Below are 25,842 nucleotides of genomic sequence, written 5' to 3' on the forward strand. Positions count from 1 at the left end.
TTGTATTTCCTAGGCACTGCAGGAATGGGTTATTTTCAGCAGGCACTTTTTAATTTGGTGCATTCCTCAGAGGTGCCAAAGAAAGGTCTTCCTTTTGGCTTTCACAAATTCACACCCTTCTTTAACCAGAAGTTACAAGCCTTGAGGCAGGGGTGGCAGAGGTGAATAAATGTTTATCTTCTGATTCAATACTGGCCTCCAATACACGTGTAGGATGGATAACATGAGCTAGCAACACCATGAAGTACTGCGGAGGAAGGAGGAATCCAGCAAAGCTCACCTAACAGTTGTGTAGAGGTGACGAAATTTCATTAGTTACTGTTTTGAAATAGCAGTTATTTGCATTTAAAGTTTTGATTTTCCTTAAAAGCTGATTTACATCCACGATCACAAGGATTAAATGCACTCTCATAATTGTTCTAATTACAGAATATAGAACAAGATGATCTTGTAACAGCTAAGTAGTTTAAGTTAGTGCCTTTCCATGTTTTGCTGTATCATACTTAGAGCTCTGGCACTGAAAAAAAAAAACCCCACATGGTCCACATAACCATCCCAACATACTACCTCATTAGTTTCCTTAGTAAATATGCTGGGAAAACAGTTTCTGACTTAACTTCAATAGCACAAAAAACATGTAGGTAATTTGGCTTAACTGCATTTGAGAAATTGTATTCTTTGGTATATGAAAAATGGATTATGTTGCCTTTAGTTCATCTATAATTCTTTATCCTACTGGTAAGACATTCTAGTTTTATTTTTTAAAAAGTTTTGTTACTTGCACATGCAGTTTTTTCTTGCTGAATGTTGCTTGCAGATTGTAGTTTTACAAGCCATGAAACTCAAAGTTTTTGTCACTTAAGAACTCTTACTACAGAATCTGACTTTTGCCATGATCCTAAATGCACTTGATTAAACATATAAAAGAGGATTAAATTCAATGAAGTTATACAATTCGGCACATGAAAGTCTTTGCAGTAACATGCACATCCTTTGCAGTTTAAGATTCTGTCCCCAAGACATGTAATAAATCATAGTTTATATTTTAACTGGTTCAGTAGGAACTGTAGCTTTTAAACCTTCTTTGTACAAAACTGTCACTACTGTTTTAATTGGAATTACTTCTTACACTGAAGACGTGTTAATTCAAAGACAGGAAAAGTTTAAGTGTTTGTACCCCCTCTCCCTCCTCCCCCCCTGCTGTAAAGGGGGAAGATGTTTAGGGAGTTGGGGAAGGAAAGGTTACATGGTGGTGCTGTTCATTGTGAGGCTATCTGAGGATTCTACTAAGTATAATGATATTAATAATAATATTATTAGTGATATATGCCTGTCCTTTATGGTTATGAATTTTTGTTTTTTCAAAGGCAGTATTTTGACTTTTTGTCACTTGCCAACATCTTGGAAAAAAACCCTTGAAATTTGAGAGGAAGAAGTAAGAGCAGGCACTCTTAGTGCACTGCTTTTTGTTCTTGGGAGCTGGTTGAGATGACCTGGTAAGTTGCTGGGCTGCTTCAAGACGGGGGACGCGCTCGCCGTGCAGGCTGCATCTGGTTGCCCCGTGTCACCCTCCTGCAGGACGCAGCTGGCAGAACGTTACCTGACCCGAATGCTATCCTGGGGTTCCTGCCTGCGCAAAGGTTAATTTACCCATCGCACTTCCCGGGAGACACACTACTAAACCCGTGCGCCCATCGCCGCCTCGCAAGAACGACCTGCCGCCTGCCAGCGGCAGATTGAAGCATGTGGCCTGGTCCTTCAGTGAGATCCTCCTTCCCCTCCTCCCCAGCGCACGGATGCGGGCCCGGCGGGGGCACCGAGCCCTGCTCCGCCCAGCGCTCCTCCGGGCCGCGCCGGGACCTCGTTCTGGCCTCTCCAGCGCCGCAGGAAGGAGATGCGGGCTGCCCTCGTCCACCCCGCCGGCAGGAGGGAAGCGGGAAACGAGTGAGCTGCCTCTTCCGCCCCGTTCAAGCGGGGCGAAGGGACGTTTCTCAGGCGCCGCCGATAGCCCGGAGACTACCCCGGCAAGCGGCGCGGGCGCTGCCACCGTTTTAAACACGGCTCCGCGGCCGGAGCCTCCACCTCCCGCACCGCAGCCTCCGCGCCCCGCCGCGCTGTGGCGGCTGCTCCGCTTCTATCAGCTGTGCTGCGCGGGGACTGGCTCCGCCGGGCCGCTCGGCCCCGCCCCCTTCCCGGGCGCTGTCGCCATGTTGGAGAGCGGGGAGGGGGCGGCGGGGCTGCCATAAAGCGAGCGGACGGAGGGGGAGCAGTAACGGCAGCGGGTGGTGCATGGAGCCGGGGAAGGCACGGTTCGGTGGGAGAAGAGAAGACAAGACGTGGGCTATCGTGCTCGCTTCTCGGCGGTAGAAGTGAATGGCGGATGCTGTGATCCCTGGTGGTGGCGAGATGGAGTCGGAGCAGCATCAGCGGACGAAGAAGAGCAGCGCGGGCCTCCTCGGGGTGGAGAGTAATAGAGCAGAAGCCGCTGAGGACACCACACAAAATGGCGGACGCTCTGAGAGCAGTAGCTCAGGGGAGGCGCTGCTGGTGGCTGCTGTTGCTGCAGAGGACAAGGTCCCCCAAAACCTCAGCATCACTAGCAGCAGCCAGCGCAGGAGCAGCATCTCAACGGCAAATGACCAGCAGCAGCCGCCCAGCGGTGTGTTGGGGGGGCCTCCCCCTCTCCCTAAGCCCCCAGAAGACCTGCCCGTTAGGAGGAACTTTCAGATCCCCAGGAAGAGCAGAGAAAAGAAAGGTTGTTCCTTCCCTTTCCCTCCTTTCTTTCCCTCACTCCTCTCTTCATCTTATTCATTAGGCAGGCTCTATGCACCTCACACAGCTGCATGCAAAATCCTGCGGGTGTGGAGGAGGCTGTGGCATAGCTCGGACTAGCCAGGCTGCTGGGGATAAGATTTTTAGTGTTAGGCTTTTACATTCTTTCCTCTCCCTGTCCCTCCCTCTCTTTCGTTTATTTATTTTGTCACGAGGAGAGAAAGAAACCAAAGAGCGGAAACGAAACTCGGCTTGAATTTCAGACCGTTGCTTTAAAAGGACGAAAAAGCTGGATGTGATCAGGGTGGGCTTGAGTTTTGGACCTGGCTTTGCTTCTGGAGATGCAATCGCATGCAGAGAAGATGGCTCTTTGGGACACGGATATGCAGAGAAGATGGTTTCTTTTTCTCTTTCCCCGATCTCCTCTCTGAAGGAGAGGGGTATAATTCTGTTCAGGGTAGACTAGCAGACACTGCACAGAGCTGTCCTTCATTGATGAGACGCAGAAGACTTCTTATCTAGTGAAAGTTCCTTACTTTGCAGGGAGGAAGTGAGCATCCCACGTTCACGTGCCTCTCCTTGGAAGCATTCTTCTTACAAGTCTCCAGGGTTTGCTTTTTGGTATTCAAGTAACTCTTCTGAAAGCCTGTGGGATTTCTTGCTTTTCGCGAGACTCCATTGGCTTCTGCTTATCCTTGATTTTGTTAAGTGGTGTTGAAGACATGTCTGATTCTCTCCCTGAAATTTACCTCAGTTCTTGACCTTTTGTCACATGGGGTCAGTAACATAGTATGTAGCACAGAAATAACTGTTTTCTTAGGCTTTTAGTTCTTCTGAGAAGAGTCTAACATCCAACTTCTTGAAATGCTTTCTTCTGTAAGGAAGAGATGAAGGTAGGTTTATTTCATTATCCAGTCTTTCCCTTTCCCTCCTTCCATTTTTGGCAGAAATGCCACCTTTTTTCTTTTATTCCCTTTCCCATTGCCACCCTATGAGGGGTGATGCAAGTCTGGCAGAGATTTGTTGTAAAAGATTGATTTGGAGGAAAAAAACAGCCTCTTACTCGTCTGATGGATGTCTGGATAAAACACGGTGCCTCTTGCACTTCCATATGACAGATCCAAGTGTGTTTACATTTGAATATCTTTAAATATATCTCAGAAATGTTTATTTCATCACAGACAGTTGAAGTTTCTCTGTAGCATTTGGTTCCATTGTGAATGAAAATCTGCAAAATACTTTTTTGGGCCATCTAATTCATCACTAGCCTGTGCAGAACCCTCTCTGACAATGTGTAAAAAAATTTTAGATGATGCAGTTCAAACATCAGGCTTCTGTGGCTTCTAATGTAGAAGGGAAAGCCATTCTCCACCTACTTCTAAAATTCACTTTCTAATGGCAAGGTAATTTGATCTATTCTTAAGCGCTTACTTTTAAGTGTATTTGTTCTTTTTTCTTTCAGCTTATGAATACTTCTTGGACATTTTAATCATACTGGCAACAGTTTCCACAATTCTTAAAACAGGCCCTTTTCCATTTTGTCCATGCTGCTTGCAGGCAAGTGGTTTCTCATCGTTGGTCTTGCGCCATGTGATACCGTAATGCAAAGTGCTTTGAGAGCACATGTTATAGGCAAGGTTGGCAAAAGTGCACTAGCGTGGAAACTGGCAGCACCATCTTTAAGGACAATCAAATTGCTATAGGAATTGGTATTGGCATTTGAGAAATGATGCTGTTAAATCACTTCTGGAACTAAACAGCAGTGCAGTGATCATCTGATGTTGTAGTGGCATATGCTTACAACATGCTTAGTTCTGGTGTTCAAATGTCTTGTTAAATTACAAAATAATCTGAATATCATCTGTCACTCTCAAAAGAGCACTCTGGATTAGATTCTGAATTCCAGCATGAAACAACACACACAGAAGCTTCCTCCATCCTTACTTGTCCTTGTTTATCAACTTTGATTTTATTCCTGAACATACCATCTTGAGAGATCCCTGCTGTCTTGATTATGAAGACTCATTTGTTTTGTGCAAACTCTGAAATCTGTACAGAATGACTTTGGGTGGGGTTTGGGTTGGGGGATTTTTTTGTGAGTTCTTTCTTCTTTTTTCAAGCCCCAAACTGTGTTTTGGAATTAAAAATTGAATCTGCAAAACAAAAATGTAAGCTGAGAATCCTAGGTAACTTGGGATTCAGCTGCTCATTTAGCCTTTCTGGAATTTATCTCCACCTCTATTTTGAGATTAATGAGGGACTGAAAATCAACAGAAAGAACCTTGTTAATGTGGAGAAAAGGATCTGGTGGAAACATACTTAAAACTAGCTGTGGATAGTTGTCACAAAGATTTTCTTCTGCCTTCCTTTTTTTTTTCTTTTTCTTTTTTTCCTAGCAGAAGAATTTGGGAAACCAAAGTGAAAAAGGAAGCGGTTGGCTATAGCCTCTTTTGAGTTTTCCTACTCAAAATTGTCTTGAATGTTTCTGTTTTCTTGGTACATACATTGTAGTAGTGGTGTGGTGTTCTTTTGACTAGCTTATGTCTTTTGTTTTAATCTTAGCACTATAGCCAGTTGTCCTGGCCTCTTCTGATTTGATTTTCAGATCTTCTCAGGTGTCCCAAGTCTTCCTGAAACTTCAAAGATCCTTGTTTAATAGGATGAGGAAACAAGTTTTCACAATAAAGTACTGGAAGGACTCTTTTTTTGTGAGTTACTGAACTCTGAGTGGTCCTCATACCAAAAGGCCATTTCAAAAAACATGCTCAAGTAACCGATGACTTAAAGGGTTGCTTGTTGTTAAAGGCTGAACATCAGTTGCTGTAGTCTACCAAGTTAACAAACGACTGCTGTTTCTCTGGCTGAGTGGAAAAAAAAGTCTTGTTTTTTGTCCATGAAATTCTTGAAGGTCGAGGTTGTCTCTTTTCTACTTATTAGTATTTGATGTTTCATTTTACCTTTTCTTTTTTCCTCTAATTTTCCATATCTTTGGAAGGGTTGTGTATCTGCTGTTTTCTATTGCTGTTTCTACACTGGCATTTCATTAAGCAGTCCTTGAACTTGATAGATACAAGCCCTTCTGAGAGTGAAAGACATTTTGGGTAAAAATAAATCGCACAAGTAACAACATTATGATTCATTAGCACCACGAATTTTTTATCGTAGTCTTAAAAAAATAAGGTTTAAAGAAAATCATAATTCTCGGTGGAGTTCTTGTAGAAGGAGCATGTGCTTTTCAGGAGTGCTAGTGTTCTGCCAACTTACCTGGTAATAAAAGGGTAGTTTATTTACCTTCACTTGAAAGATAGTTCAGAGTTCCTTAAAGAGAATGCCTCTTGTCTTCCTCTTTACATTCTGACTTAAAGGAAAAAAAAAAAAAGTAACAGAAGCCCACTAACTTCAGATTTTATATTCTCATGTTGAAGCACTGGACAGCTGTGAAAGAGAAATTTAAAGCTACTAGGGAATTGCATGCTTCTGAACATACAGTCTAATGTCAGTCCCTAGACTAGGTACTATATTAACTAGCCTTAGCTTCCACCGAAAGATACTTCTGTATGTTTCAATACACTGGGTAGAAACGAAAGAAAACCAGTATTTATTGGCTTATTTTTCGTTCTGCAGAGCAAGCCAGCAAAAACCACAGTAATTGACTTGCACGTGTTAAAAGGATGCTGCACGTTCTTACACTGAAAAGTTTTAATTTACACAAGTCCAAGCAAACACAGGGTTTGTATAGTGAGCCTAAATATATATATATATGCACACTCTGCTGGTCTTTGATGTGGTGTAGGACTGGAGATAAGCTTAACAAGCTCATCCTCTGCCTGTGATCATAGGATAGGGTGACTGCTGTAGAATGTCTAGCTTAGTACTATTCAGGTTCTTTTCTTGCTTCTGAAATCCTTTGTTAAGTGAGGTGCAGTCCCTTGTAAGTGTCCGTTTAGAAAATAGCGGCCCTTTAGCACCAACGCTTCGATGACAAATTGAAAAGTGTTTCCTTGCTGATTACCTCAGTAAGTAGCATTTCAGGTTTTTAGTAAGCACCTGAAGCCTGCAGTGCCTCAAGTTCTGGAAAAACTGCAAAAGTGAATTGGAGCCTGTCATGAAGCATGCATGTGGTTAATGTGTTTTAGGAGTCATACTCCAACAAGGAAAAAAAGCTCATGCCGTGCCCTCTTAATTTTTTTTTAGTGTTGTATAAGGTAGTTTTTCTGAAATTCTAAGTAACTTTTTTTTTTTTTTTTTACTTTATGATCACAGTGCTGTCCTGCAGCTAGTTCACCACATTTTCTTTGCTCTGTCCATCATTGGGCAACTCAGAATGCAGTTAGCAGGCTGCCCGTTCTTCAGGTGTGGGTTGTCTGCCAGTACCATATGTGAAAAGGTATCAGATAGACAGGATCAAATCTAGTGTTTTGTAAGTACTCTTCAAAACATAAGTAGTGTGTTAGTTCTGTGAGGATTATATGTTGAACAAATTTCATTCTTGTTTCTTTTTTCTCAGTCAATGGCTGATCATGAAGCCAGTAGCTTAATTTATGCAGGAATTCAGGCACACACATAATCTTGCCATAGTTTGTTTTCTTCATATCGAGTGGACAGTGCACATCAAAGGAATAGAATGTCCTTTACCATTAACTTTTTGGATTATTAAGCATTTTCCTACTAAAAAGTGGATGCAAGGTCCTGTTCTTGAACTGATGTAATCAGTTAGGAGGAATCAGTATTGTTCTAATGTTATGTTCTCAAATTGAAAAATTGGAATCTCAAAAGTGACTTTTGTGCCCGAGTACTAAAATTATTTCCGTTTTGAGTTGTCTTTGCTACAAAGGTAGCAGCAGCCCTCATTTAAGGCATTAGGTAGAGCTCTTCCATAAATCTGTTGAGAGCTAATTGTAGTTTGTGTAGGTCCTCCCCAGCTGAAGAACAGGGGGACTTACTGTTCTTGGACAGCTCTGTCTTGGCTCACTTGTCAGAACTTGCACAAAGCAGGAAATGTTTAAACACAAATGGGAACACAGTTGACAATATTTGAACCAATGGCAGGATCTTAACTAATGTAATAATATGCCTCTTCCTAGATTTGCATCTGGGAAGTAGGTGAGACATTGTTTGTGGTCACTAGCTACTCCTATGGGGTTTTCTACTTGCTTGTACTGAAATGGAAGAAATAGGCTGGAATTGAGCATGTGTTTTTTGGGGAAAGGAAGGAGAAGGGGAAGGGTACAGTAATCACTGTTAAGAAGCAGTGGAGGACGAACAGCTGAACCTTCTGCCTTGGGTAGTCATTTCAGGCAGAAGAGGAGCAGGCAATATGTGAAACTCAGGCACTACAACACTAGGGTTTAATAACGCCTAGTCAGAAAGATCTAAGAGGTGTTTGGGGATGGGGTGGCACAGGAGGTGCTTTTCCCAGTGTGTGTATGTCTATTGCAGGCTTGTTTTGTATTTTACTAATAAGTATTTCTTCAGTGCAGTTACATTCAGTCTTGGTAATACGAAGTTGAGAATTTCATTCACTTGCAATTATCTTTCCTCCCATTTTGCTGTCAGCCTTTCAAGAATGAAGACTTAAGGATGTTACATAAGAGTGGTTTCTTAATCACTTGCCTAACTTCCACTCTTAAAAAAAAAAATCTCTCATTCATGATCGCTGATGTTGAAATAATTGCTGTACTTTAGTTTGCAAATGTGGCATTAAATTATCAAGTGTTTGTAAATGCAGCTTTTATTAGGTAACACAGAATGGTTCAGTTGTAATTTAGAACGTTTGTTTTATATTAAGGCTAATGCAATTAAGTATTTCCTGCAAATGGAGCAAAGATTGTTGTCTTCATCTATTACTGCAATATTTAATGGAGTTGGAGGTACACTTTAAAGATGTAATTAAATTTAACTTGCTGTTAGAATAATGGTAGATTCTTTTACATGAGAGTAGTACTATTGTAGTTCGTTCCGAACCGTTGCAACTTCTAGCTGTTTCAGGTGGTGGTGATCTGGGGGTTTATTTTGGTAGAGAAAAATAGTCCCTCTTAGAAAAAGAGCAAAAGCAATCTCAGAAATACCTGTTGGGAATACTTTTTGTTTGAAGTCTGCGGATACTACAGAAATACTATACTTTTTGGGAGTATTTTGGAAGTAATCCCATGGAGGAAAATGCTTGCTATGCTGAACTAGTTCAGTTCCCCCAGGAGTATTTTCCTAGATGCAAGTCTCAAAATCTGCACTTAGGTTCTCTGCTGGCCCACTCTGGGGTTGCTCCTCTGATCAGTTTGTCACTTTCATTACCCAAATAGAGATAAAGCATCTTGGGGACATGCGCATGTTCTGAGCAAATTAAGGGCTTTCCTTTCAAAGCAGTTCTCATAAGGGATAAGATCAGAAAGCAGGAACCCAGGCAATGTGCTTTTTAATAACAGGAGCTTATTTGACTTCTTAAGACTGTACTAAATTTATTAATATTTAACCTAATTACCATGAAGAAACAAACAAACAGCCCTGTAACTGTTCTAAAGAGGCTAAGCTATGAAACTTTTGTTGAGGTTATTATTAGAACAATTTGTTCCTGGTTCTTACTTAAAACAACTAATTAGTTTAATTAAAGTACTAAAAGTTTAATTTAAGTGTTTTGCAATACATATCAGATGGTTTCAAAGGGTAGTACATTCAGATTTGAGGTACATATTCACTTCTGAGAACTAAATTTTCAAGAGTAATAGTAAAGAAGCATAAAGAAATGGGATTTTTTTTTTTTTTAAGATGCTGTGCTTTAAGGCAACTTAAATTTCATAGCCTAAATTCCATCAATTTTGAATATGTTAGGTGTTTTGTATTCTAAATTGAATCATGAATCATTTCTCTTACTGCATGAACTATCATTGAACCGGAAAATTTTGCCATTTTTTCAGATGTGTATTGGAGTTGATTATTTTATTCCTTCTCTTTTATAGCACTCTTTCAGCCAGTAGCTGTAGGCTCTCGAGAATTTGAGGATGTTGTGAAGATTCTGCATTCATCTTACTTGGAACCAAATTCAATGTCCAGTTTTAATTACAAGAAAGCAAGCTTAGTTCATAGTGAACTGTTGGAAAAGGAAGTGAGTATGTTTGTGGCTTTTCATTATGAGTAAGGTACAAGTCAAATGACATTTAATGTGTTTTGTATCTTTTCTGAGACTTGAGGCAAAGACCTGGAGATTATTTGCAACTTATGTTCTTGATAAATTATTGCAAACTCGCATCCCCAAAAATGTTTTTGATCCCCAGCTGTTTTTGAGTCAAGTTTGTTACTGCATAAAATCTAGCCTGTCAGATACTCAGAGAAGACTGAATGAAGAATTTTATGTGGCACCTCCTGTCTCTCTGCAAGATTAGTTCTCAAAAAATTTCTTGATTATTATGTATTTTTAGTAACCTGGAAAGATGTTATAGTGTCCTGCTTGAAAGGCCTGATGTTTCTTGTGAAGCTTCAGGTTAAAATATTTTTCTGATACTAAATTTATGTAGTCTCTGTAACTTGTTGTTTTCCGAGAACTGCCTAAAAGGGTTGATTACTTGAACTAGTAAGTGGAGTAGCTTGGTTGAAGCACTTCTGCTGTACCTTACCTGGTGTCTCTTTAAATCCAGCATTGGCTTTCTCTTATAACTGTGAAATAAGTTTTCAGTCCCAGTGCCAAAAAGCCTTATGTATGAAGTAACACAATACATAATTGCTTGCTATAATTGTTACCTTGGAACTATAAGGTAAACTGAAGCATTTTTTTTCTGCTACTATATCATGTATGGGTTGTGGTTACGCTTAAGGAGTACTGCAACTGATGAAAACCACCTCAGTAGCAGTGAAGTGCAACTGCACAAGTACATGCACAATACAAGAGATAATGGTCTGTCTCCTAAAAAGAGAAAAAGGCTTATTTCTGAAACGTTAAAGATAAATACAGAAGGCATTGAGCTAGATGCCTCTAGATAGTTATGCTACAAAGATAACGCTAAAACATTACTTCACAGGTTTGTATGAAGAGTGTGTCTTCCTTAAAAAAAACAAATATAGAAGTCTTTGGGCAGATTAAGCCAATGATAGTTTCCACAGGTATAATGTTTTTGAACTTGTAGCATAATATAGTATCATAGAATCATAGAATCATAGAATCCTAGGGGTTGGAAGGGACCTCGAAAGATCATCTAGTCCAACCCCCCTGCCAGAGCAGGGTCACCTAGAGTACATCACACAGGAAGGCGTCCAGGCGGGTTTTGAATGTCTCCAGCGAAGGAGACTCCACAACCTCTCTGGGCAGCCTGTTCCAGTGCTCTGTCACTCTTACAGTAAAAAAATTTTTCCTGATATTCATCTTAAACCTCCTATGCTCCAACTTGGATCCATTACCCCTTGTCCTATCACTGGTCTTCACTGAAAAAAGTTTAACTCCATCTTCTTGACACTCACCCTTTACATATTTGTAAACATTGATGAGGTCCCCCCTCAGTCTCCTTTTCTCCAAACTAAAGAGACCCAGCTCCCTCAGCCTCTCCTCATAAGGGAGATGTTCCACTCCCTTAATCATCCTTGTGGCTCTGCGCTGGACTCTTTCAAGCACTTCCCTGTCCTTCTTGAACTGAGGGGCCCAGAACTGGACACAATATTCCAGATGTGGCCTCACCAATGCAGAATAGAGGGGGAGGAGAACCTCTCTTGACCTACTAACCGCACCCTTTCTAATACACCCCAGGATGCCATTGGCCTTCTTAGCCACAAGGGCACACTGCTGACTCATGGTCATCCTCCTGTCTACCGTGACCCCCAGGTCCCTTTCACCTACACTGCTCTCCAGCAGGTCAGCCCCCAACCTGTACTGGTGCATGGCGTTTTTCTTCCCCAAATGCAAAACTCTACACTTGCTCTTGTTAAACATCATCAGGTTTTCCCCTGCCCAAGTCTCCAGCCTGTCTAAGTCTCTCTGAATGGCAGCACAGCCTTCTGGTGTGTCAGCCACTCCTCCCAGCTTGGTGTCATCAAATATTTATTTAAAAATAATTTAAAAATATTTTTATAATTTTTTTACACTTGGATCTGATAACATAGATGGGGCCTTAAAACACTGACACTAATGTGACAGCAGTAATCTGTCTACACCTGCTAAGAACTTTCTGTAATAATAGTTCACAGAAAAACGCAGAGAGCTGAAGAAAATTGATGGTCGCCTCGAAAAAGAGCTTTCTGAATCTTATGCATTTCTGATGGTTGATCGACTTCAGGTAAGACAGCACAGCTGCATGTAAACGCTTTCTATTTCACTTAAAGGTTTTTGGTTTGTGTTTTTTTTGTGTTGTTTTTTTTTTTAAACTGAGTGTTCTTAAGGGAGGCTTTGGTTCATTTTTAAGGTATGGATGAATCTGTTTAACTGCTTCATCCTTGAGTGTTTGACAGTTTAACAGTTTATATAGCAACTCAGACTAGTCTTAGCTCTGGGTGGTTTTGTTTGTAACCTTGTTTAGGGGAGTTGTTTTTTGTTTTTTCTCAATCAAAATTCTATAGTTGTTGTTTCTCACTGTTCTGTTCGTGTTCTGGCTTTGCTGATAGACTTGCTTAAAAAAAATGTCTTTTCTCTTTAGATCCAAAGCATTTGCGAAAAGGGGCTGCAGGTGGGCCACTCCAAAATAGCAATTCTTGGCAGCCCTTCTATGGGTAACTATCATTTAATTATTATGTGCTGGTGTTATTGTGAGTTGGCAGATAATGTGATGCAGTTGTGTGAACTTTCAGTCCTCTTTCTGTCACTTATTGCAGGGACATCACAGCTGAGTATTTTTAGCAAAATAGATTGACATCAGAACATTATTTCATAACTGTTTTTGACTAGTTCATTTGAATTCCTTCCCAAAAGGAAAGACCTAATTCTCATTTTGGCTTAAGTAAAACCAGTATATCATGTCTTCACAGTAAAAATTCAGAGGCCAAAGAACTGGTGCAATCTATGCTTTTGTGCCCCTTTGTACCTGCAGACATGTCTGTGTATGCACTCCGAAATACCTAATGGAAACAGCAGCTCATCTTAGTGTTGATTTAGATAGAACTAAAGTTCTTGAATCCACAAATACAAGAAGAGCACAGATAAATTTGAGACTTGGAAGACTCACAAGGTGTTAAGAGAACTGAAAGTGCAAAGCTTTTCAAATAGGGAATTAAAAAAATTTGTTGTGCTCTATAAGAGCAAAGGTACAGAAGTGACAATATGAATGCTGAAAGCAGGACAGATGCAAGGGAGAGGAGAACAAAGGTATATGAGAGTATAATTTTTTTCTGTTTTAGCCAGTAAAAGCTCTGGCACAATTTATCAAAGCAGTTAAATACACACTTGGAATGAGAGGAACCTAAGCAAACTGGATGCTTTTATGGATGCTTTTGTGGCCATATAACTGAGTTCAGTTAGAGTTACTTGATCTGAGGTGGTCAGCTGAACCAGCAAATGGCAGTGTATGTTTAAGGCTTTACAAGCTATGAAGTTATGTTTGAAGTCATGAAAACAATAAATTGCTTTACCTTTCCATTTGAGTGCCACTTCACAATTCCAAAATGATTTTTTTTGTCAACAGTGTGGGATGAAATATTGCTCAAGATGTCAGTTGTTTTCCTGCTTTATTTCTCATTCATACCCTTCAGTGCTTATCTCCACATTGTGCAATGGGCCATTGTGTAGAAGAGCCTTAGCTGTTTTAAAAAAACAAACACCTGGAAGCAGTATCTGTGTAGCCTTTGGGCAGGGCTTGTCTTGGTCACCACCCTTTCAGTAATGGGGGCATGCTGCTTTCAAACTGAACTAGTGTCCATATTGTGCTGTGGTGTTTCATACTGCAGTCAGTGCAAGGAAACATTTATTCTGATGTTTTGAATTTGCAAATTGTGAACATGCCCATACAACTTTCTCTGACAATACTCCAAAAAAACCCTGTTGTATCTTTATTGTTTGTTATACAGTGAGCTTTAATCCCATGTAATGCTTCTTAAGCTTCTAACAATTTAACATTCAGCATCATGTGATTTCCTTTTTTAATACTCCTCTCAGGTGTATATCTCTCCAGGTATGCTGATTTATTGCAGCCTAATCCTCTAGAAGCTGGAGCTACTGGAGATTTGATTGTGTTTAAAGTGATAAAGGTAAATTTTTCTTGCTTATTCTTGAACAATGATATTACTGATAAAATAAGATGGTTTTAACTATCTTACTGAACTTTCATTTACACAGTTATCTTTGTATAGAGAAACTAGAACTATGCTAGGTTTGAAAAATTTATGTTGATGCTGAGATTGAATAAAGCATGATACATGGCAAAAATGTCTTGTTTTCTTTGAAAGTATGAAAATAATGTACTTCTATAAATGGCTTTTTAGTGGCCTGTTTTCATTTCCCCACTCTTACTTCCTTTGGTACTTGAAGCAGTTTGTCAGTTTTCGGGAAAAAACTTGTGCTGACAATTCTTCTGCTTTATTACAGGGAAAAATGAAAAGCATCTATGACCACATCGGTATGAAAGCAATGGAGTCAGCAGTAAAGAGTGCATTAGACCCAACACCAAAGCATGAGTGTCATGTTTCAAAGAATGCAAATAAAGTAACCTCCTTGTTGGCTTACAGAGCCTATGAACTTACTCAGGTAGGGGAAAGCTATGTGTGTGTTACCTTCTTATGTAAGAACTTTACAAACAGAACTTTAGAAATGATGGAGAGAAAATCACTGACAATACAACGATTACTGAGCGTGTCCTGTAAAGCTGCAGTCGGGTGTTTGTTTAGCAGTAGGACACAGATGTCTGTATGAGAAATTACAGAATGATATGTCAGGCTTTCCTATTTCTTTTCCATATGCCTGAACCTGATGGAGGTTATCTCCTTCAGAGCAGGATGTAGGTGGAATAGGAGGTAGCTAGGGAATATATTTGGGGACTGGAATGTAAGTTGGGGACTGGAATGTAAGTTCGGGAGGAGAGGAGATACGTGGAATTTGAAGTGTAAAAGTAGAACTCATTAATGGGCATTAAATAAGGCTCCTAAGAGGGAAAAAAAATGGCTAGGAAGGAACAGCATTTTTCTTTCTTTTCTTTTTTTTTCTTTTATTTCCCTTACCAAAGTCTCAGTTCTGGACATGCTGAGAGAGGAGAGAATGCAGTCAGTTCCAAGTGTCTCCGTTCTTCTAGCTTTTGCATCTCTGTTCCTGCAGTAATCTGTTGCAGTCAGATTATTCCATCAAGTCTGCAGAATTCAGGATACTTCCTTGAAAGCATTCTCTTCAGTATCACAACTTCTTTTGACTGTTGTAAACCAGAGCTGGGCACTGAATCAGATGGCTAGAAAATTAATGTATGTTTTAATTTCTCATTATGAACTTGCCTTAATTAACAATTTTCTTAAACATTAGGATTTTGTGACTGAACTAAGGACGGACTCCAAAATTCATACCAATATTTACATTCCATGGTGGAATTTTTTTTGTTTTGTTAATTGTCCCTTACCTCATCAATAAACATATTTTCAAATAAGCATTGCAAAATTATTTTTGCATTCTTGATTAGCCCCTGAAGTAATGTCCATCCTGTCAGTATTTGATAAAGGGGAGAGGAGAAGGTGAAAAAATTGCCGTAATTGATTGTTCCGTAAAGTACACAAGAGAGCAGCTTTTAAGAGCTTCCTTATTTAACGTGTGAGCTTTTGAAGAAATAGACAGTTGGTAAAAGGAATGTAAATATGATTTATTATGGTAACTTAGAACTTTTTTTAACTATCAGTTAATGTTTGGCATAATGGTTTTCAAACAAACTCCCTTATTGTATATTTAAATAATTAAATGAGGTATATTTTGTAGGTTATTCCTGTGAAATAGGGTACAGCTTTCAGAGAATAAAGGGCATTGATTGTTAATACATTTGCAAAACACAGTTTACCAGATGTCTAGTTTAATATTGTATTAACTTCTTTTTCTAGTACTATTTTTATGAGTATGGCTTTGATGAGATAAGGCGAAGACCAAGACATGTTTGTCCTTATGCTGTGGTTTCGTTTACTTACAAAGATGAAATGGTGCGAGTGCCAAAATTCTTGCCCCCATCAAGGTAAGCTAGGACTGAGTTTCAAAAAGACTTCATGCAGTATGAAGAATTCATAGCTCTTGGCAGTAGCTTAGAATTGGTGTAGATGAACCGTGCTGAAATTAATGGTCATGTCACAGCAACTTAGTGTAATAAATAACTTCTCACGCAAAGCAAAAGGTGACAAACTTGGTTTTGTGCAGCAGGCTGACACCTGTAGGAAGCAAGTTCTGCTGCTCTTTTCACTGACTCACCTTCTGCCAAAATGGAATCCATGTATGAAGTGTGGTTTTTTTTTTTTTGCTTAACTGAGGAAATTTACAGACATAAAAATACCTAGTGCACTATCTTGCTTGGTATTCTAGAATAATATTCTGTATAGTTTGTCACTGGACTCTTCACTGGTGGTGTCATTGCTTGGGAAGAGAATATGTAAATGGGTAGTTGATTTACAGATAAAATATGATCCTGAAGCTGATAGGAAGGCATCCAGAGGTGAAAACTGTACTATGTAGTGCTAAAAAAAATTGTCAATATATCTAAAATAGCACAAGTTGCTGCAGCAGTGATAGTTTGAGGTTAGAAAGCGAATTATCAGAGTTGCTGTTTTGTTAGATTGATAATGTATCCATAAGGTACGATTTAGAGCCAGAACTTTGTCTCAACCTAGTAATTCTTTTTTTCTTTTTGTTAGATCAAACAGCTTCAACACAGACAGAAGTACAGGTAAGATGAATTGAAGTTTATTGCTTTTTATGATACAGACATGGAACATTTTGGAGGTTTTTTTCCCTATGTAGTTTTATTTGTCTCTGACCAGAATGATTGCTTAGTTATGCAGACTGTATACCTGAGTTTTATCTTGTACTGTGCTGATTGCAAGCATCTTGTCCTGATACTGGATGATCAGACACCTTCACGTGTATCTTCTTTTATCAGAACAAACTAGAACTGAAAAAAATTAAGAAGTTTTTACCCCCTCCTTTTCTACTTGTAGCATAGTGAGAACTTCTGTTCCTGAATCTTCTGTTCAGAGACACTCCCAAGTGATATCATCCTTTGTCCTGCTATTCTTTTGAATCTCATTCCAGCAAAATACTAATATGTATGAAAGTGATTGACCACTAAGGTGAGGAAAGATGATAGCATTCCATAGATGCTGGTATAAAAGTCATGCTTATATAGACAGGTACAGGTAACATACCAACCTTCTCTACTCTGCTCAGAGCAGGTCAAACCAAAATAGGATTATAGACACCCTGTAACGTTTTAACTTACTATTTAACACATTAATGTCTGGTTTGGTATTAGCATGGAATGTTCCCTAAGCTACTTTTGGAGATTTGGCAGCCTCTTTACTGCCATTTTCTTTCAGTCCTGCCCAACAAGTAGTTTCACTTAGTCTTTCTTTCTCAATTTAGATAAATTGAGTTGTACCTTGTGGAGGGGGCAGCTCTGGAATAACGGCAAACTTTTGTGCCATGTTTCCTTGAAATCAGCAGCATGTCCTTTCCTTCCGTGCAAGCTGTGAGTATTACCATTTAAATAATAAGTTTAAAATACTTTTATGTTAACACTGCTTCTAGTGGAGGCTGGTGAATTTTTAATATATTAAGATGAAAATCTAAAATGCACAATGACTGGACACTTTAAATTTGTCAGACTAGACTCTTGAGTCATGCCTGTCTAGGTTGTCTTTTAGTTCATACAACTTTGTCAGCATCACTTTTTTGTTTATTTGTTTTTTGGTTTATTCCTTTTAAGTGGCACACACTCCTTTGCAGGAATGAACACCACTGCCTCATGAGATAGTCCAAGAAACTGTTTGAACTGTTTTTTAAGGGCATGTATTTGATGGTTTTTATTTGATCCATGAGGGTAGACTGTGGGGGGAAAAGAGATCTTTATATTATTTCTCTCCCTCTCTCCTCCAATCCTTTGTCTCCAGTCCTGAGAAGCTTGAGATTGAAAAAGTTGTGAGCATTGATCAATTGAAGAAAAAAATTTCACCAGCATTGTTCTTTAAAGAAACTTACGTAGGAGAAGAAAAAGAAGGTAAATAGTTCTAGCTTAATTTTTATAAATTCAGAATTTTAAAAAGTTTTCTGAATTACAGTTTTGTTTCTGTTTTTCTTATCTTCTCTTTCTACCCTTTGTATTGTGTCAGTGTTGAAGAAAGGCATGTACTGCAGCCTTTATGAAGTTGTGGAGAAAACCCGTTCTGGTAGTCACTTGGAGAGTTTACTTCAAAAACTAGAAAAGGAGAAACTCGTGAGTGCAAGAGATTTGACTATTCCTGGTTTTAAAAATAATTTTACTAGCTAGTAATTGAGGTGTACTTTCTACAAGATCCCTGATCTTGCTGAAATTCCTTAGCTGCCATGTTCTCAAGTATTGCATCAGGGCACTTCCCATGATGGAATTTAGCTTACAGACATTAGGAGTATTCATAGTGAGCAAATGTCTGTGATTGCTTGAAATGGTACACTTTTTTTTTTTTTTGTTTGAAAACAGGTTCTTGTGAAACCACTTCTGGACAGAGGATTTCTTTTTCTTCTTTCTCCTTGGCAAATGATGACCCCTTATGGTATGTGTGCTCTGGTGCTTTTGCATTTGAGTTCATTTTGGTGGAGTTTTTTGTTTGTTTAGGGTGTAGGTTTTTGAATGCTTCTGAAGGATAGTGGTCTTTTCCTTCTCAACTGATCTTACGTTTTTGTGTTCTAGACCATCAAACTGGACGGCCTCGCATGCTAAATGCATTGTTTCTGTTTCCAGAACCTAGAGATATAATGAGCTCAAGTAAGTTTGTTTGCTGTTGAGAGTGTTGTGTATGTGCTTATTTAAATGTCGTTTAAATTCTTGTTGAAGACTTGTTACAGCCTGTCACAGTGAACTAGGAGTAACAGTTTGCATTGGTTGTGATTATGGTGTTCAGAAAGAGTTCAGTCACAAAGTCATTACCTACGTACTTTAGGTTTGGTTGTTTGCAGTTTAGAAAGTAAAACTTAATTCACATTTCTTGATTCCGTGTTCTATAAAAAATGGAGCATCGGTATTCCAATAGACTTATGCATTAGTAATAATGTTGCACTTCAGAGGTTTTGAGGGTTTTCTTTAACCATCAAAACATTAAGGGCAAAACATCTGAAAGTCTTTTATGTACCTGCAATTAATTATTTAATTTTTTTTTGCGTGGGGATATGCACCAAAAACTGAGTAAATGAGAAAATACTGATATAACCAGGTAATAAAGGGTGATTGAAAGGACTTGGCTTTAGTATAACTTCAATGCTTTGGGGTGAAACATTTAAGTTAGTCTTTTACAGTTGAAATTTGTGGTATGTAGTGCTAGCAGCAGAATGCAAGTCCTTTGGGCCTGATGCGAGTTAGAAGCGATCTTGTCAAAACAGATGAAATGCCTCTTTCTAGGCATTTCACTTTTACCAAGTTCTTGTGCTAAGTCTCGGCAGCTTCCTAGATTGTTATCTCTGTGTTTCTTATTTTAATAAACTGCTTACATTTTTCGTATTTAGGGAACAACTGTGAAAGTTCAGCTGTAGATTGGGTAAGAGGAGATACTATATAAGAAGACACAAAGTGTGTGCATGCCAGTTCCTTAAAAGTAGTCCAGTTCTTGCTGCTGTGGCATTTTAAAGACTTGTAAGCTCTGTTTTCTGTCAAACACCAGGTTAATTACTAGATTGAGTCTTCAGAAGTGCTTAAATGGCTGAATGGAGAAAAGTTTCAGTCTATGATTGGGAAGGGGGGAAGAGTGTGAATAAATAAATAAAAGAAGGATATAACTTAGAGCTTCCTTGAGCTGCTGTTTCAAGGAGGTAGTAAAAAGATCTGGCAGCTTTCTAGGACAGGGAAATCCTGCTCTTGGCACATATTCCTGCTGCATCACTTCAGTTTAGTGAGTTGTATTGTTTTGCAAAGGAATGGAAAAAACTGTGGGTTTCTGATGGGTTACTAAGCTGAATCATTTTATAAAGGTCCAATGAGCTTAGAAGCAGCACACTGAAAGTCCCATATTGCACAGGAAGGAGTTATGCTTGCCCTGTTTCTTGCAGGGAGCTGTTAGGCTGCTACTTACGCTTAGTAAGCCTTAATGAGCCTTTGAAGTGGCCTTCTTCTAGAAGGGTCAGTAAAGTGATGTAAATTGGAAAATATCTGTATATCTAGATACAGTTTATCACAGAACTAACAGAATGAGCCGTTCATCATGTCTATGAGCAAGTTGACTTTTAAGTAGGTTTTAAAGGTGGTTACTTTTAAAAAAACCCACAACAATCCCTTCCTGGCTTTTGGGTTATTTCTCCAGAGTCGTTCCAAACTCTGTTTCACCAAATACGTATAGTACAGAATATTGCTAACTAGTTGTCATTTATTTATAGCTTTATGGTTTTAATTGTGAATTCCCTTTTCTCCTATGGCAGCACAAAAAAATGTTCCATTTGGAACACAGAAAAATTCAACCACCATGGTGTTGCACGAAAATCGGGAAATCATTCCAGAATTCACAAAGTTTATTCAGTCTCTACATTTTGCTTTAATCCAGTGTCGTAAAGACGCTACTGCAGATTTCAATGTTGTTGTGGAGAAGTACATAAATGAGTACTTGAAAAGAAGCTGTAATGGCTCTGGAAAATATAGAGAATTTGTATTGTATCAGTATGAGCCACGGTTGGATGAGAAAAAATTTCTTTATCCTGCTCCAAAAAATAAAACTCATGTTGACAGCTCCTTGCAAAACTATATTTTTGGTTGTGAGGCATATGAACTACCTGTTTCTAGAGCTAAGGAACTGATGGAGGCAAATCGGAAACCTCAACAGTTCAGTCCCATCTCAGATTGTGAAGCCACAGAAGATGACTGTGATTTTGCCAACACAAAAAGTGGGAAAAGAATCCGTGCAAAATATGAAGCCACTGTTGCCAAGCGAAAACTGCATCATTCTGGAGACTATGATACAGCTAGACTCAAAGAACTTATTAATTTAATCCAGTGTAGGAAAAAAAATGTAGGTGGAGATTCTGATTCTGGAGACATTCGGAATAAAACTGGTCTGAAAAGGAAGCTGGAAAAACAGTCTGAAAGTTTGCGGAAATACTCAAAAATGAGTGAATCTTCAGAGAATGTTTGTCAGTATGAAGGTAAGAAAGTCTTTATATTTTGAGTTTCTCTTTAAACATTGTAATTCAAAACGTACTTAACATGTAATCTTTATAGATGGAATATTTTTGCACCCTGGTTCTTTTAATGCACAGTTGTTCATTTAAACATTGGTCTCAGATCTATTGATAGAGATGGAGTTTACTTTTTTGTAGGTTTCCTCTTTCTAGGAGACAAAGTAAGAGCAGCTGTCACAGAAGCTGCTTTGATTCTACCTCTACAGAGAGAAGGCAGAGTTCCAGAGAGCCTGCTTAGCTGTGGGACTGTCTGAAGACAGAATTTCTAATATAGAGTACTAAGCAGCCTTAATATAGTCATGTCTTCTGCACAGTTTAATTTTGGGCACTGCTGTAGTTTTTTTTATGGTTCCAATACCCTATATAATGCTAGTAAATTTAGATTGAAGTGGAGAATGAAATTTCTAAGTATAAGCATAGTTAAGTTTTGAAGTAGCCGGTAATGTGTGTGGTGGGACAGAGGAACAACCCAGTATTATTAAGATTGAACTGGGTAATTATCCGAGATGTTATCTGATGCTTATTTAAGATCTGCCAATAAAACCCCCCTTTGATTTCTGATTCCCTAACCCTTTTCTTAAAGCAATGGTACAGGCCACCTCCAGAGGAGGAAAATTGGGAAGAAGGTAGCACAAAAAAGGAAGGGGGTATTTGTGTCAATCACTGTTGTCATGTGTATGTGAATCACTTTGGAAGATGAAGTGACTGATTTTAGAGTAAGTTTCCCTTTTGAGAGGGACAACAGATACTGGTATGTGTGGATGGAGGAGACAGAGGGTTGGCTACATGATAGATCTTCGGATTTCTGCTTGGAAATCTGTGAACCTTCAGAGTCTTTTTATACTGATGATCAATATAAAATATATGAATGCATTTCTGCCTGGCCATAATAAGAACAGTTTCTGTTTAGAATGAAATTTTGACTAACTCCTTCAGGGGTACCAAGGCAGAAACATCTATTTGAGATTTGGACTCCATGCTTTTATATAACTCTAGAAGTAATTTGTTTTTCTTGAAAGAAGTCTTACCCTGAAATATTGTGAGCTTAAGTATCTAAAGATGTTTAGATTTTTATTAGTCAAACAGCACTTAAGGAATTCTGTATTTCCAAATCAGATAAATGACTTACCAAGTTCATCAGTTTCTTAAATTAGTTCCTTGTCCTGTCTCTTCCCAAGAAGAATGAATACCTATGGTATTTATTTACCCATCCAAGCAGATGAGTTGAAGAGTAATAACACTGCTTGGAAGTTAGTTTAGTATAAATAGGCATGGTAAAGTTTTAGAATTACACCTATTTTAAAATAACTTAAGAGGTTAAGCATTAAGATACTCATCAGCTTCTGAAGCAACAGTGATGGAATGGAGAGAAGTAAATATTTTGCTCAAACTAATCCATTTCTCTTAGCAAGTGATGGAGAATTTTACAAGGATTATGTAAAATACATAGATCATAGCAGGTCACTTCTATTAAGATATAAAACAGTGTGATACTGAGGGACCTAAAAAAATTAATTACTTGGGGAAGACTGTTAGCTTTAAAAACTGCCCTTTTATCAACATCTACCTGTTCATATTTTTTTAAAATAACAAATGTGTATGTACTGTATGAATTGATGCTGAGGAGTGTAACTGTGGGTATGTGGCAGGTGTTTGGGGAAATGTGTGTATTGTTTTGCTTTCATTTAATATTAGTAATGGAGTCTTTTTCCCCACTCTAAGGTGTCAGAACATCGGATTCGTCCAACTCAGTTTTCTCAATAAATACCGGTTTTGGCGGACATGATACTGACTTGAGGCATCAAGATGTGCCTGACCCTGCTCTGACTGACACACATGGCCTCGTTAAGCTGCTTTTTGAAATGCTGGCCAGTGGGGGACGCTTGGATTCATCATTGGCACAGTCTGTAAATCAAGGATTAAATGCTTTAGGATTAAACACTGATGACATTGAAGAGGATATAAGACAAAAATATGAATATGAAACCATTCCAGTACAGGACAAAGATGATCATGAGCTTCCTAATGCTGCTCAGGCTGAAAATGTTAACTTTAAGGACCCACAGAGCCCAGTGATGCTGGAAGCTGACACAGAGTGTTTACCCTGCCCTGTTGACATTGATCTGCGACTTTCAGCTAACGATGTAGGCCTTGAACACACACTCAGTGTAAAAGTAAGTGAAACTGCCATCTAGGTAGATGCTGCTAATTCTTTAAATCATTAAGCATCCTTTTACTCTAATTGTAGTTAGTGCTTCAGATTTGGGAATTGGTCTTGGTCCAGCCTCTTCCAAGTGTATTTATACTCTCTCCTACTTAACAGTAGCAGGCGTTTTTTAAGGCAGGAAAATGCCCATCACTTGTGTGGACAAATGACCCTGCAGTCCTCATTTTTCAGTCTTGTATGGTGGAAAATATTATAAGCTTGTTTCTGTTGCTTTAGCAGTGTCTGAGTGAGAAAGCATTAAGAAATGTGCATATTGAAAGGTCTTAAATCCTCTATGGATATTAAAGATGGTTGGGGAATTGGCTTCATTTGGTTTTGTCAAGAGCAGAATTGAAAAATTCTGAGCACTTACATGCATGCTTAGGCTTCTTGGTGCAGTGGTGGATACATGTTCCATGCATACTTTCCATGGCAGCATGTAACTGGCAGAATACCCTTTGAAGCACCTTTTGTGCTTATGGTTCAGAGTGCCCCAGGTGTTTGCTCCATCACATTACTACTCAGAGTGGTTGTTCTGTTATTGATACTTCAACACAAAGCCCAGTTTCTGAGTCATGGAGCAGGAAAGAGTTTGTCCTACCTGTAATCTCGGTGCTGTTTTGCTTGTGACCATCTGGAATGTCAGATGTAATTGGATTGTCCAAGGGTTTAAGGCTAGTTGCAGGCAGTTCCTCAGTAATGCCAACATCTCATGGCTTTAGTCAGCTATCAAGACAACAGCCTGAAAAAAGCTTTTTGCATCTTTTCCTGGCTCACCCAGCTTCTGTACTCTAAGGCATGTGCTCAGAATTGCCTTATTAACTTAATGATAGATTATAAGCTAAGACATCTGTCTCAGAAATTATCAAACAGGTAGATGAGAAATCTTAAGTACCTCATGTAAACATTTCCAAGTTTGACTTGATTGATGGCAAAATTACCTGTATGATTCTGAACTCAGGTGTGTTCTTACTGTCAGCTGTTTAGAATGTAAAAACTTAATGGCTGCTGCAAAAAAACCAACAACCTGGAGCTGAGAATTTTTACTGTTTTTTAGAAAGCAAGCACTGGAAGTGTAACCAGTTTTGAAGGCTGCAGTCCCTGTGGTAGCACACCTGTAAAGCAGGCCTATCGCAGGCAGCATTCCACCTCAAATAATATAGGAGAAGTTGGACTGCGCTGGAAACTTATTCCAATTACAGGTAAGATGGGTTTAACTCTTATCTTGCTACAAATAGTGAATGAAAACATGTTCTAAAGGTTGGTATCTTTCATAGAGCCCATTCTTGGGTGACATGTTGATACACAAGCATGTATATAGCCTATGTAGTTGTTTCTGATATTTGATTAATACAGAAACTGCCGCATGAAAGCAGATACTGGTGGAGAATTTTGCTTCGGGTACATAGTAACATGACTTAGAAATGGGAATGCTTGAGGTTTTTTCTGGTGAGGTACATAACTGTTTTGAATTCAGTGTTTGAACTTGCTAGGTTCTACTGAAAGATTGGACAGGTGGAAAATTGCAACTAGGAATCAAAGTGTTCTTATAGAAAGTAGTCTTGGTTTGAAATTGAGACTTTTCTTTGGCTTTAGACATGAAGCACAAGTGCTTGTTCTTGCTGTTTCTTCCTTCTCTTCTAAGAGAAGGTTAATGCATGTGTAGACAATCTTTAAGGTGATGCCTTTTGATGACATTCATCTTGGCTAGGATTCTAGGCTTTCTCAGGTGGTGTTTAAATTTCTGATTTCAAAATTTATCCAAACACTTAAACTATTAAAGTATGATTTTTGATTTCAGACATAACTCTTTTTTGGTAGTACCTTGTAACTGGATAGGTCAAAGAAACCAAAAACAACTGCCTGACAACAACTGTAGAAAGAACAGCTGTTCAAGAGCTGCTGAAGTAGTTATCCTTGCAGACTAAGAGTCAAATTCTTCACTGCTTAAGAGAAGTCCTTCTACAGTGACTCCAGAAAGAGGATTCTTCGATAAATTTTGAGTTGGATCAGATGATTTCTAGAGGTCCCTTCCACTCTGACAATTCCATGATTCTGTAACACTTAAACCTAAAAAACCCACTGTCAAGGTTTGACTCGGGATTGACAACAATGCTCTTGATGCCCTCCCCGTCCCACCCAGGTAGAGAAGGAGAGAGACTCTGGATTGAAAACTAAACTACACAGCTTTAATAAAGCACAAATGATAAAATAAAATATATACAATTATATACAAATATGTTTAGGTAGTGTGCAAACCCCTATTGCCTCCCCCACCCCCAGCAACTCCCACAGCATCTCCTGAACTGTGAACAATCCTGAAAAGTCCCAGAGCTGCCAGCGAGAGCACAGTGATGAGGGTCAGGAGAGCTTGAGCCGGGTGGTCGACGGTGATGGGTGGACGGAGTCCTCCCTGGACGCCGGCCATGGACGGAAGAGAAGGGAAGAAGAAGAAGGAAGGAAGTTGTCTTCTGTGATCTCTGACCTTCCTCTGAGCTTATGTAGATATATGGAATATCTCTGGCCAATTTTGCTGTCTGTCTAATTCAGCCTCCCATATCGGGGTGGTCATAGATCTCCCAGTAGTCTCTGA

General features: G+C 39.2%; 1 protein-coding gene across 6 annotated transcripts in view; it reads left to right on the forward strand.

The window, feature by feature from the left end:
* The first annotated feature begins 2,162 nt into the window (after positions 1 to 2,162).
* Positions 2,163 to 25,842, forward strand: part of TASOR (transcription activation suppressor) — a 30,151-nt gene continuing 6,471 nt past the window's right edge. The window contains exons 1-16 of one of the 6 annotated variants that reach the window (XM_051627171.1): positions 2,163 to 2,755; positions 9,726 to 9,871; positions 11,931 to 12,026; positions 12,384 to 12,456; positions 13,835 to 13,926; positions 14,264 to 14,422; positions 15,748 to 15,875; positions 16,546 to 16,577; positions 17,273 to 17,378; positions 17,800 to 17,906; positions 18,019 to 18,122; positions 18,366 to 18,438; positions 18,576 to 18,650; positions 20,291 to 21,007; positions 22,766 to 23,217; positions 24,307 to 24,451. In XM_051627171.1, coding sequence (XP_051483131.1) covers positions 2,374 to 2,755; positions 9,726 to 9,871; positions 11,931 to 12,026; positions 12,384 to 12,456; positions 13,835 to 13,926; positions 14,264 to 14,422; positions 15,748 to 15,875; positions 16,546 to 16,577; positions 17,273 to 17,378; positions 17,800 to 17,906; positions 18,019 to 18,122; positions 18,366 to 18,438; positions 18,576 to 18,650; positions 20,291 to 21,007; positions 22,766 to 23,217; positions 24,307 to 24,451 — 2,887 coding nt within the window. In that variant the 5' untranslated portion in view covers positions 2,163 to 2,373. Of the gene's footprint in view, positions 2,756 to 9,725; positions 9,872 to 11,930; positions 12,027 to 12,383; positions 12,457 to 13,834; positions 13,927 to 14,263; positions 14,423 to 15,024; positions 15,127 to 15,747; positions 15,876 to 16,545; positions 16,578 to 17,272; positions 17,379 to 17,799; positions 17,907 to 18,018; positions 18,123 to 18,365; positions 18,439 to 18,575; positions 18,651 to 20,290; positions 21,008 to 22,765; positions 23,218 to 24,306; positions 24,452 to 25,842 lie in introns of those variants that run through there. The other 5 variants (XM_051627169.1, XM_051627170.1, XM_051627167.1 and 2 more) reach the window with 5 other exon arrangements.

Source organism: Apus apus, chromosome 9 (assembly GCF_020740795.1).
Source record: "Apus apus isolate bApuApu2 chromosome 9, bApuApu2.pri.cur, whole genome shotgun sequence".
NCBI lineage: Eukaryota > Metazoa > Chordata > Aves > Apodiformes > Apodidae > Apus > Apus apus.